We start from the raw sequence: 12,546 nt of genomic DNA on the forward strand, positions 1-12,546 counted from the left end.
TGACCATTTCACTCCAGTGGATGTGTTCCTTCCTCTAGACTGTAGAGTCCAGAGAACCCTAACACACCTCATGTCCTGGGAAGAACAGCACAATGTCAACTTCCAGCCTCACACCTACTTCTCTGCATTCAACATTTCCTCCTAATGTAACTCATACAGAACTTGGCTTAGAAATTCCTCTTCAGGGGTGCCTGAGCTGGCCTAGCCAGGTAATCAGATTGGTGAATAACCTAACTGTCATCATAGAGCCTTCATCCAATAACTGATGGAAGCAGATGCAGAGATCCACAATCAATCTACAGGATGAGCTCCAGGAGTCCAGGCAAAGAGAGGGAAGAGGGATTCTATGAGCAAGAGGCATCAAGATCACAATGGGGAAACCTACAGAGACAATCAAACCAAACTAGTGGGAACTCATGAACTTTAGACCAACAGCTGTGGAGCCTGCATGGGATTGAGCTAGGCCTTCTGCACAAGCAACACAGTTGTGTAGCTTGATCTGCTTAAGGGACCCCCTGGTAGTAGGATCAGGATCTATCCCTGGTGCACGAGCTGGCTTTCTGGAACCCATTACCTATGGTGGGACACCTCCCACAGCCTTGATACAGGGGAAGGGGCTTGGACCTGCCTCAATTGAGTGTACCAGGCTTTGCTGACATGCTATGGGAGGCCTTACCCTTTTGGAGGAGGAAATGGGGGGTGGGTAGATGGGAAGGCTAGAGGGGAAGTGGAAGGAGGGAAGAGAGGGGCATGTGTGGTTGGTATGTAAAATGAATGAAAAATTTCTTAATAAAGAAAAAAAAAGAAATCCCTTTTCAAACATCCTTCCCTGCCCTTCTCAGGATGTTGAGTTTTCTTGGCCCCCTGCAATTGCAGCCATTTTAGCTCATTACTATAGTGAATATTCTTCAGCTATCATGCTTGCCACATGGTGTCAACTCGGACCGCAGATGCAGAATGAATGATAGAGTTTCACTGTGTGGGTACACATTCACCATCCTTTTATCCTACCATTCCCCTATCATTTGAAAAACATAAAGCTTATCTTTTTTTTTTTATCATATTTTTTAAAATTTATTTTACAATACTATTCAGTTCTACATAATAGCCACAGATTCCCTTGTTCTCTCCCTTCCTGCCCCCCTCCCCTTCCCCCCAGTCCATCCCCCATTCCCACCTCCTCCAGATCAAGGTCTCCCCCCGAGGACTGGGATCGACCTGATAGACTCAGTCCAGGCAGGTCCAGTCCCCTCCTCCCAGATTGAGCCAAGCGTCCCTGCATAAGTCCCAGGTTTCAAACAGCTAACTCATGCAATGAGCCCAGGACCTGGTACCACTGCCTAGATGCCTCCCAAACAGATCAAGCCAATCGACTGTCTCACCTATTCAGAGAGCCTGATCCAGTTGGGGGCCCCTCAGCCTTTGGTTCATAGTTCATGTGTTTCCATTCATTTTGTTATTTGTCCCTGTGCTTTATCCAACCTTGGTTTCAACAATTCTCGCTCATATAAACCCTCCTCTTTCTCGCTAATTAGACTCCCAGTGCTCCACCAGGGGCCCAGCCGTGGATGTCTGCATCCAGATTCCTCAGTCCTTGTATGGGGTTTCTGGCACAACTATTAGGGTGTTTGGCCATCCCATCACCAGAGTAGCTCTAAGTTACATGGCCGTTCTGGGGACGAGGGAGCTTTCTGGGCATCTGCAGGCTGAGGGGGCTTGATCTTAAAAGGACTGAGTGTAAAAATATTTCCTAAGTACCACTTCAAAAAGGTACCTGTCTTCGTATGTGAATGAAGAATTTTTATTTATTTATTTATTTTATTATATAAACAGTGTTCTTTCTGCAAGTTTGCCTGTATGCCAGATCTCATTATAGATGGTAGTGAGCCACCATGTGGTTGCTGGGAATTGAACTCACGACTTGTGGAAGAGCAGTCAGTGCTCTTAACCTCTGAGCCATTTCTCCAGCTCATGAATGAAGAATTTAATTGAGGTTACTTAAAAGCGTATGGGTAAGGAGCTCTTCAGAGGAGCGTGGGTAATTTACCGCTCTTTATCTCCTAGTAACCCTTAACTACTAGTGAATACTCAGGGAGGGGTTGGCCTTGTGAGACCGTCCCCCTCACTATGAATGTTGATGAGTAAATCTTACACAAGTCTCGAGCAGGCAATCACAGCTGTTGAGAGCTCAGGAGTGTAACGGGCACGCCGTGCCTGGAAGACAGCTTCCCGTAGACCCTCACCCCTTCCTCAGACTCTCACGGTCTTTCCACGCCCCCTCTTCTGCTGAGTTCCCCTAGCCGTGGAGAGGGTGATATGAATGCCTACTTTAGGGCTGGCCATGACTCGGAGAGAAAAAGAATCATAATTTCAGCTACTTGAAAACAGGAGTTGGCCCGAGGGTTCAGTTTTAAGTTGAAGTCCAGGGAATCTAAGCGTGAAGTATGGCTCTTTCTCTCAACCGCAAGGGGATCTCAGACACAGAGGCTGGCAGGGTCTTCTCAGCTTCACGGGGATCTATGGATCCATCCAGGGGCTGACATTTCTGCCTGCTTCCATGTGTTCCAGTGATGGCAAACCTGTCAAAGCTACTGAAACCGTGGCCACATTCCTCACAGACTAGCAAGAGAATGGAGAAAGCTTTCTCCTTGAAAACACCCCGTGGGGCTTACAAATCAGATATTTCAGTTTTCCAGTGATGAGGTTGAGGACTGTCACTTAGTTATTTACAATACTGTAGGGCTTGCCATATGTGCTGTCTTCACCAGATATGAAGCACTCACAGGGTATCATCAGGCACTGGGTAAGGTGGCACCTGCTTTGTTGGGAGGGCATTCTTCATGAATCCCACATTTTTGACATCTGAAGTAGGAAGGACACTTTTTTTCTGGCCCATCTTTCACACTTGCATATATTCATATTTGTATAATCTTTATACACACACACACACACACACACGTGTATGTGTGTGTGTGTGTGTGTGTGTGTGTGTGTTCGTGCACTTAGGTGAGCATGAAAGATTGTGTTGTTGCACGCATGTACATATGTGTGGGTAGATCAGCGGTCAGCCTTGGGTGTCATTCCTCAGGCACTGTATACATTGTCTTTTTTTTTCTTTCTCTGAAACAAGGTCTCACTGTAGTTTTGAGTGGCCTGGGACTTGGTAGTTAGACTGGGCTAGCCTTGAATTTACAGACATCCACATGTCTCCACCTCCCCAGTGCTAGGATCAAAGATTTGAACCACCATACCCAACTCTACCTTGTTTTTTTCAGTGTGTCTCACTGGCCTATAGTTCTGCAGATGGGCTAGGCTGGCTATTCACAAAGTTCCAGGAATCCTTCTTTTTCTAAATCCTCCATGCTAGGACTACAGGCATGCACCACCATATGCAGAGGGTTTTTATAGAACTTTAACTCAGGTACTTACGCTGGTGTCGCAAGTGCTTACTGACTGAGTTATCTCCCCAGCCCTCCAACATGGAAGGCAGAGACAGTGCTTCCTCGTGGATGAAAGGCAGGTAAGCTTCTAGTCCAACATACAGGAGTCTACCTTTCATAGTATCAGGTTTCTCTTCCCAACCTACTGTGTGAGAAAGCATGGTCTGGCATCATTTACACCAGCCACATGGGATATCTGAGCTCAGTCTGCTGATGCTCTTCTGTTCACTGGTAGTCAACTCTTACCTTTGTCTGGAATCTCCTGTCATCTACCCATATCCATGCAGCTGTTATGGGATAACTGTAAAAGTTGACCGGAAAACAGGTAAAATTCCAGCTCTTCACAACTCTTGACGCACATCTTGACACAAAGTCACGTTAGGCTGGGGACATATCTCAGTCTATAAATATACATTCTGTGCAGGCATGAGGACCTGAATGTGGTCCCCATCATCCATATAACAAGCTGGGCATGGTGACACACCTTTTTAATTTCAGTGCTGGTGAGGTGGAGACAGGTGGATCCTTAGGGTCCTAGCCAGACAGCCTATCGTAATTGGTGAACCTCAAGCCAAAGACAAACTCTGTCTCAGCAAGCAAGGTGTATGGCCCGTGAGGAAGGACATCCGAGGTTGTCTGTCCTCTGAGCTCCACGCATACCTGCACACTTGGTCACGCACCTTCCCGCACATATGTACTTCACCCCTACTTCCCCCACGAAGTAAAGTTCCAACATGTTGATTTGTTCTTGAGAACCTGGAGTGTGGAGGAGTCCGATAACTCCTCCTAAGCTGTAGAGAGTCAGAGCCTGAGGTGAGGTTTCTGTCTGAATCTAGCCTACTTCAGAACAGTTCTCCTGCATGAAGCTTTAACACTACATCGATATGCTAAGCTGCAAACTTGCAAATGTCTGCAGGTTTATCCCTGGCACTGAGCCAGCTAAAATCCGGTTGGCCCCAAGGCATTCCGATGCTCTGATGAGAAAATGTTCAGGAAAGGAATGGAAAACAATCGAGCCGCTTAAATAAGATAAACGTGTCAGGAGTTCTTTCCAAGGAGATACAGTTCTCCTCTGGGATTTACACAGTGCTTGGCTCTGAGCCCTGATCCACTGCCCCGCCTTCTGGAGAGCCTCAAGTCTACACCTCACTTGACAGGATGGATGAATTGGAAGAATACTGTGGAATCCAGCCCCACCAGTGGGATCATGGGAGCGGAGTGTGAGCCTTGTTCAGCCTCTCCTCCCCCTCTCCCGTGTGTGTGTGTGTGTGTGTGTGTGTGTGTGTGTGTGTGAAGGTGTAAGTTCACGGCATGTGTGAACCTATAGCGTCTTGTTTCTTCAGTGTTTTGTTTTAAACCCCCTATATAACTCTCCTCTATACAGACAAGGAGGAGAAAGAGAGCCAAGATGCTCTTTGGAAAGCTGACTGGCTCAGTTCTGTGTGGGCTCCACTTCCCCAGGCCACATCTCCATAAGCCTGGCGGCATAGTTCCGGACCCTCCTGTGTCTAGGTTCAAGAGTAGATGTCCTGCCTTTCAGGGTTGAGGTGGTGGTGAGGGAAGGTGAAGGAGAATGCATTGTGTGGGGCTGTTAGGAAGAGCCAGCCGGCTGAGTTCGGCTTTCCTGCAGTTTGAGTTAATGCCTTTGCTTTTAGCGTGCGTGGACCTCACTCCTTGTCTGTGGGATTCGCACACTCCAAAGCTGGGTCTTTCTAGGGTCCCCAGGGCCACAGCTGTCGTTTTGCAAGTGTCTTCCCTCGCAGGCCCTCCTCTCCATGGTTTACCTCATCTATCAGGTCTGTCCTTAGCCTTAACTCTGACCTCTGTCTTTAAAGACCTCTTGAAATCTCTTGATAGCAGTGGATCGAGCACACAGACCCATTTCTTCTCTGCCCTGGATTCTCATCTCCCAAATAAAAATTTAGGGGTGAGAAAGGATGAGCTACAGAGAGAAGTGAGATACGTGAGATACCACACCTTGTGTTTTTGAGACTGGTTGTCTCACTGGCTTGCCACTCTGGTTGGCCTAGAGGTTTGTCTGTTTCCCTTAGAACCACAAGTGTGCTCACTATTATGTCTGGCTTTGCTTTTTAAAATGTATTTTTATTTACTCTTTGAAAATTGCATTTACACACACAAGGCATTTTGATTGCACCCAACTTTATGGTCTCTCTTTTCTTTCAACTCAGCCCTGAGTTCAAGTCCAGCCGCCTGTATATGTGTAGGGTGTGAGCCCACCCACAGGAACACAGGCAGCTTACCTGGGGTTAGGGGTGGGGGCTCATCCTTGAAGAAGCCTGACTCTCCCTCCCCCAGCAGCCCTCAGCTGGGAACAGCTCCTCAGCTTGGGCAGGGCCTCAGGAGTCCCTCCCCAGCCAGTGCTGCAAAGCTCACTGGCTTGGATCTTACGCAGGCTTTGTTCGGACAACTACAGAGGCCGCAGGGGTTCAGAAGACCCCATGTCGCAACCGTCTTCTCTGGACACTCTCTTTTTCTTTTCATTTTATTATTAAGCAATTGTCTATTCATTTCACATACCAACCACAGATTCCCCCTCCTCCCTCTTCCAGCCCAAAAGCCTTCTCCCCCAATCCATCCCCTATTCCCACCTCCTCCAAGTCAAGGTCTCCCATTGGGAGTCAGCAGAGCCTGGTGCATTCAGTTGAGGCAGGTCCAAGCCCCTCCCCGCTGCACCAAGGCTGCGCAAAGTGTTCCACCATAGACACTGGGCTCCAATAAAGCCAGCTCATGTACCAGGGTTGGATCCCGCTCCCTCTGCCTGGGAGCCCCCCAAACAGTTCAAGCTAAACAACTGCCTTGCATATCTAGAGGGCGTAGTCCAGTCCTCTTGGGGCTCCACAGCTATTGGTCCACAGTTCATGGATTTCCACTAGAGTGGCTGGTCGTCTCTGTACATTTTCCCGTCATGATCTCGATGTGGAATCCAATTGATGAACACAGTCTCTTACAGTCTTTCACCCTGTCTTTCTACCACATTCTTTGAGCCCTGGGGATTGGGGAGTATGGTGCACACGCTTCATTTCAGGGCTGCACAATAAACCTTCATCCAGCCTTTTACCTGGAGTCTGGAGGTCGAACTTGAGTCTTTATGCTTGCAAGGCAAGTACTTCACTGACTGAGCTATTTCCCCATCCCCTGCCCTCTGTAGATTTCTACGGTCTATTCTGAGTCCTGTGTGATCTGGTCACTCCCTTTACCTTATGATAGATATCGCCCCGTTATTTCAGTGGCTCCTGATTCACGTGTGAGAAACCCCAACTTTCTTAGCTTGGGGCCTCGGCTCCTCTATGGTCCAGCTCCTACCTACTGTTCTGCTGACCCAACCTCCTTCCTCTCTGGGGCTCTTCCTAAGTCTGCCTTAGTCTTAGATTAAACTGTCTCTCTCTCTTTTCTTTTCTTCCAGTTTTCAAATTGATCTACCATCTCTTTGCTCTCAGTCTTTGTGATACTTGAGAGCTATGAACATTTGCATATGTATTTATATATCTTCTCTACTAAGCCTCAGACTCTTGAAGGCAGAAATAGTATTTGCAGCTATGTAGTCTCCACAATTACATAAGTACCTAGTAAATATGTGGCTGTCTCTGCACACACACACACACACACACACACACACACACACACACACACACACACCTCTTAAGTTCCTTACTAAATACAGATGACTCCTGACCCTGGATAGCTCTAGCTCAGTAGTTTTCGGCTGTATGGCAGGGTGAAAGTGTACACACACACAATCCTGTTTTCTCTATTCTTCGCTTTCACTACAACAGTCAAGAAATTACACATGATGGCCAATACTTCACTATATGAAGGCACTGGGTTCAGTGATTTTTGCCCAGCTCTACTGGCAAGAAGTGGAAGTATTCTGAGTGCCTGTAAGATACAGTAGGGTCAGCTGAGTTTGAGACCAGGTGTATAAATTACGTGTGTGTGTGTGTGTGTGTGTGTGTGTGTGTGTGTGTGTGTGCATGCATGTCATTATAGCAGAGGAAAGGAGAGAAAACCAGCAGTTTTGATGGAGAGGAAGTGAGACCAGTCACCCTTCAGAATGAGCTTTATTAGGAGAGGGCTCTTTGCAACCAAGGGGCCATGATGAGGCCTTGAGGTGGGAGAGAATTGTGACTATTCTGAGAAACCGCTTAAAGTAAAAGGTAAGAAAGATACCTGTCATGTAAAATGTGATGGGGGTGGGTGTAAGAGACAGAAAAGGAGGGGGAGGGGAGGAGGAGAGGGAGAGGGAGGGAGGGAGGGAGGGAGAGAGAAAGAGAGAGAGAGAGAGAGAGAGAGAGAGAGAGAGAGAGAGAGAGAGAGAGAGAGAGAGAGAGAGCTACTTCAGAGAAATCCTCCTCAGAACCAAGAGGATATATGACTTTTTTAAGGTTTTAGGGAATAGTGGGTAATTTTACACAGTGTGACTCCTATGTGGATCCTGGCACATGTCAAGCCAGGTACTTGATGGGACCACAAATTTGTATTTAAGCCACTAAAGGAGGAGCTTCAAGGCTACCACGTAACTTCTTAACTATCTGTCGCAGAGAAAGAAAGAAAGAAAGCTAGAGGGGGCGTGGCCTGGTTTCTGAGAGTGTGGTGATAGTAAGTCATTTAAAGAGCCTGTGATAGAATGTGTGTTCGCATACATGTGTGCATGCATGCATGCATTCTCTGTGTGTGCATGTGTACATGTGTGGAGACCAAGGAACAATGTTGGGTGTTGTTCATTGGTCGCTGTCCAAGCTGCTATTTGAGACACAGTCTCTTATTGGCCTGGGATCTACCCAAGTAGTCTAGGGTTGGTGGTGAGCAAGCTCACCTCTCTGCCTCACCATCACCGGGATTATCAATGTATGCCACCAAGTGTAGCTTTTTAAAATGTGGGTTGTGGGGATTGAACTCAGGTCTTCATGCCTGCAGGACAAGTGCTTTACCAATGAAACTTTCAATCGATGATGGGTTTACAGGACCAGATCATGCAGTCACAGGGCAAGGAGCAGCTCTGGTGTCGTTGCAGGGCGATTGGTTTTCTAGAAAGCAGCACAAGCTATTTCAAGGGTCGGCATGGTTGCTTCGTCACATTGCCATCCAGTGGTCGATTTTCCTTTGAATGTGAAGGTGGGCTGGGCTGTCCTCAAGCCCTGAGGCATGGATGGGGAGTTACTGACCCAATGGATACTGCTGCCTTCGTAGTTATACTCTCAGTGACAGGCCAGCTGCCCCACGTGATGCTCTCCCTCACAGAAAGCTCTATCACACTAGGTCAGCTCTCACCAGAGGTGGGAATGGTGTCCTAGGATGACAGATTTCTTTTTTCCTAATGGCCCTAAATTAACATTATTTATTTATTTTATAATTTAATTTAATTTTACATATCAGCCAAGGATTCCTCTGTCCTCCCCCCCCCACCCCCCCGCCAATCCCTCCATCCCCATCTCCTCCAGGGCAAAGACTTTACTGGCAAAGGTGCTGGACAAAGACACCTGGCTCAGGTGCTCAGCTTCTTGGCTAGTGAATTGTTCCAGAATTCCAAGTCCCAGGTGCTCAGCCTGAGTAGTGAATGGTTCTAGAATTCCGAGACCCAGGTGTTCCCACTCTGTAGAGCCCCGGATGATCATCTTCAACTCGCCAAAGGAAGAACAACCGGTCCTGATGTTGCTCTATTGTTGGAAGCAGCCTGACCTCCAGCAGCCCCCAGCCTTTCTCAGTCTCTGTAGATCTAAGGGGCAGGAGAGGATCTGCACTGGCCGGGGTTACTGTGGGGGTTAAAGGAGGCCTTCATGCTATGGAGCCGGGACTTCTCACTGTGTGCTCAGACCCCTGCTCTTTTCCCTCAGCCTTCCTTTCCAAGGCCTTTTTTCCCCTGTCTCCCTTCTTTCCTTCTTCACCTCCTCTTCCTTCCCTTCCCCCTTACTAGCTTATGAAAACTTCAGTGTGTGCAACTGTGCATACATTCCCAGCAACATTCTCTGAAGGAATGATGCCACTATGCACACACAGCCCAGCAACATTCTCTGCAGGCACAATGGGTCACTTCCATGCAGTGCCGAGGGAGAGAGAAAAAAGCTTCTCCCTGATTTATGGAGGCATAAGGTGTGTGTGTGTGTGTGTGTGTGTGTGTGTGTGTGTGTGTGTGTGTATGTGTGTGTGTGTGTGTGTGTGTGTGTGTGTGTGTATGCACACTCATATGTGGTCATGCACGTGTATGGACACTACTTCATTTATTCATTTTACCCATTGGCACAGCCTTCTGGTTTCTGCAGTCACCATCTTTATTGGTGGCATCTGACCGAGCCACCTTCAATGAGCCAGTCCTGTGGTCTTCACTGCCGCTGTTGGATCTGACCCAGGCTGGGCTGCACATTGGGCTGTTCTGGTAGGGTTTCTAGGCACTGGACAGTTAATGAGGTTGACAGGAGAGGGCAGCCATGTATGAGCACAGGAGACTGCTTCTCAGTGCCCACAGACAACACAGATGCCTTTGGGCCACCTAGGGGAAGGAAGGACAGATGGCCAGATAGCAATGTCAGTCCTCCTGGAACCCAGGGGCACTAGGACCATCCTGTACCAGGAGGCGTGTGTCTGTGGTGGCATGGATGCCTCTCCTGTGCCTGCTGAACAGCCGCGTGTGCTTACATTCAAGAAGACAAAGCCCCAAGCGGTGCACGCTGAAAAGCTGGAAGTGACGTCACCACAGGAGGAAATTAGAAGTCCTTTAGTGTTTCCTAGACATGTTCTCAGGAACCCACACAATAGGAGAGAAGCAACTCCCCCAAGTTTTCCTCTGGCTGACACATGTGTGCAACAGCCCCAGCCACACATATTAAGTAAATATTACGAGAAACCACAAATATTCCGTGAAGACATGGTAGGTCTCTGGCCAAGCCCATATGAAAGTGCAACATTTCTCAGCTCCCCTTCCTCAGGAGCCATGGGATACCAGGCTTGGTGAAGATTTAGAGACACCTCATCTGGTTTCAACTCTGTTCCATTATGGTGCTTTCTACGCCCTCTACACTTGACCACAGCTTCTGTTTGCTTTGCCCTACAGTCATTTGCCCAGGCTGCTGCTGTGGTGTGGCACAGTCTCAGGTTGGGCAGATAACAGCAGCTGCCCCCATCCATTGGTGCTTTCTGAGGTTGTAATTACTCATGGCCAACTGCCATCGGAGAATATTCAATCAGAAATTCCAGAAATAAACAAGTCATAGTCTCAAGAATCTTTTATTACAGCTTATGGTTATAATTATACCATTTTACTGTGAGTAACTGCAGTTAATTTCTTACTGTGCCTAATTTAAAAATTACATCTTAACATAAGTGTGTGCACAAAAGCCAAATACAAGGGGTTTAATACTGCCTTTGGTTTCAAGCATCCGCTAGGGTTTTAGACCAGGTCTCTCTAGATGAATGGGTGACAGCTGTAGCCAGCCTTTTACTTCATAGATGAGAATATAGACATCCATCAATCTGGGGTCATCTGGCACTTGACCAATCCCTTGTTATAATTAAATCCCTGCTTCTCAACCACACAGCATTCCCAGGACTTCCAGCTCCTTTGGCTGGTGGCCACACTTGTCTGGGCTTATATCCTTATTAGCTTCCCAGGGAATATGATATGGGTCTTTTTTTGATGGAGTCTAGTTGGAGATGACACAGCTGGGGGGCTCCTGAGAGGACCTAGGTACATTAGGGGGGCAGCCTGTGAACTCAGCAATGCTGGTTTCAGAGTGACCACAGAACCACTGATAATCCTACCTGGAAGGGGGTGGTTAATTAGCTCATCTTCTCCCTATTATTCATTTTAAATTGGTGGCATTCTCAGGACGTTTAGAGGTGATGCAATGATGAATTCTCACTAGCCAACACAGGCAGCCATGAATTCAGTGACCCAGCAATACAGTGATTACCTAGTATCTGATATTCTGTTCCTGCCCACAATGCTGGGAGTTAGGAACCAGGGGGTAACACAATTAGCATTATTTCCACTTGAAAAATGCCAGCATTAAGGCCAGAGGGGTCAGCTGCATGGCTTAAGGCCCTAAGACCAGTACAGAGGAGCTAGGATCCAAACCCAGGGCTGATGCAGTTCATTCATGGTTGTTGAATACAACTCTCTTTTTCTGATATTATTTATCAAAAAATCAGTGCGTCAGCCAGTAGCCCAATCACTGCGCTTCACCCTTCCATTTGTTTCACATAGCTGGTACCAGTGAGGGCAAAGGTCATTCTTCCTTCTGTTTTCTTGCCAGAACTGGATAATTCTTGCCCCATGCACACAGACACAATGTTATACAAGAGAAAAGCCAGCAATGGGTGGCATTCACTGTTTCCTAGACACTTACAGTAGTGCCATTTGATAAAGACTGCTCGGTTACATTCCAAATTTATTTGTCATCATTTTGAGCCGGGTTGATGGGAGATGAAGGTGCCTTCTAGCTCAGGCACCTGCTGTTCTCCCCAAATATCAAGGACTGACATTTGATGCCAGTTTCCCCAGTCAGCTTATAGGTGTCACACTTCTATACATCCCCATTCCCAGGCCCAACCACCCCATGCACACTGAAGAGAACTTTCATGCTAGTGAGATGAGACCTGCACTGTACAGGGAGACCTGTGTATCCAGATGTTCTCTATTCCTTGTAGAGCCAATGCCGGCCTCTGGGTGGCCATCAAGTCCCTGGAGGAGGTGCTGTGTGTCCTGGTTCCTCCCACCTGTATCAGTTTCCTGGCAGGCACCCAGTGTTCTGCAGTAAGAGTCTTGGGGTGCCCTTGAGGGCCTCCTGATGTGGATAATGGTGGCACAGAGTGGGTGTGCTTTCTCTCCAGCAGCCAGAAACATCTTGCAGGGAGGTGAAGTCTGCTACCTCTCAGATGAAGTATTCCTTCTTGCTGTTGTCCCCGGCGTCCTGGAGGGCAGGGTCACATTGCAGGGCTGCATCGGCGCTCTCGGCGAACTCTGTACCTTTGGCCTCGTTGGTGTGGTAGGTGCCCTTGTGCCTATACATGTAGCGGAGCATGAGGAAGAGGAGGCAGACCAGGACCAAGGCCACTGCAGTGATCACAGCTGCAAGAGGGAGACAGGATTGTA

At 47.9% G+C, this 12,546-nt stretch overlaps 1 protein-coding gene across 1 annotated transcript in view; it reads right to left on the minus strand.

Annotated features, from left to right (window-relative positions):
- Nucleotides 1-10,660: 10,660 nt before the first annotated feature.
- Nucleotides 10,661-12,546, minus strand: part of Gypc (glycophorin C (Gerbich blood group)) — a 41,903-nt gene continuing 40,017 nt past the window's right edge. The window contains exon 3 of the mRNA XM_076554884.1: nucleotides 10,661-12,522. Coding sequence (XP_076410999.1) covers nucleotides 12,326-12,522 — 197 coding nt within the window. The 3' untranslated portion in view covers nucleotides 10,661-12,325. The remainder of the gene's footprint in view (nucleotides 12,523-12,546) is intronic.

Source organism: Peromyscus maniculatus, chromosome 19 (genome assembly GCF_049852395.1).
Source record: "Peromyscus maniculatus bairdii isolate BWxNUB_F1_BW_parent chromosome 19, HU_Pman_BW_mat_3.1, whole genome shotgun sequence".
Classification (NCBI taxonomy): Eukaryota; Metazoa; Chordata; class Mammalia; order Rodentia; family Cricetidae; genus Peromyscus; species Peromyscus maniculatus.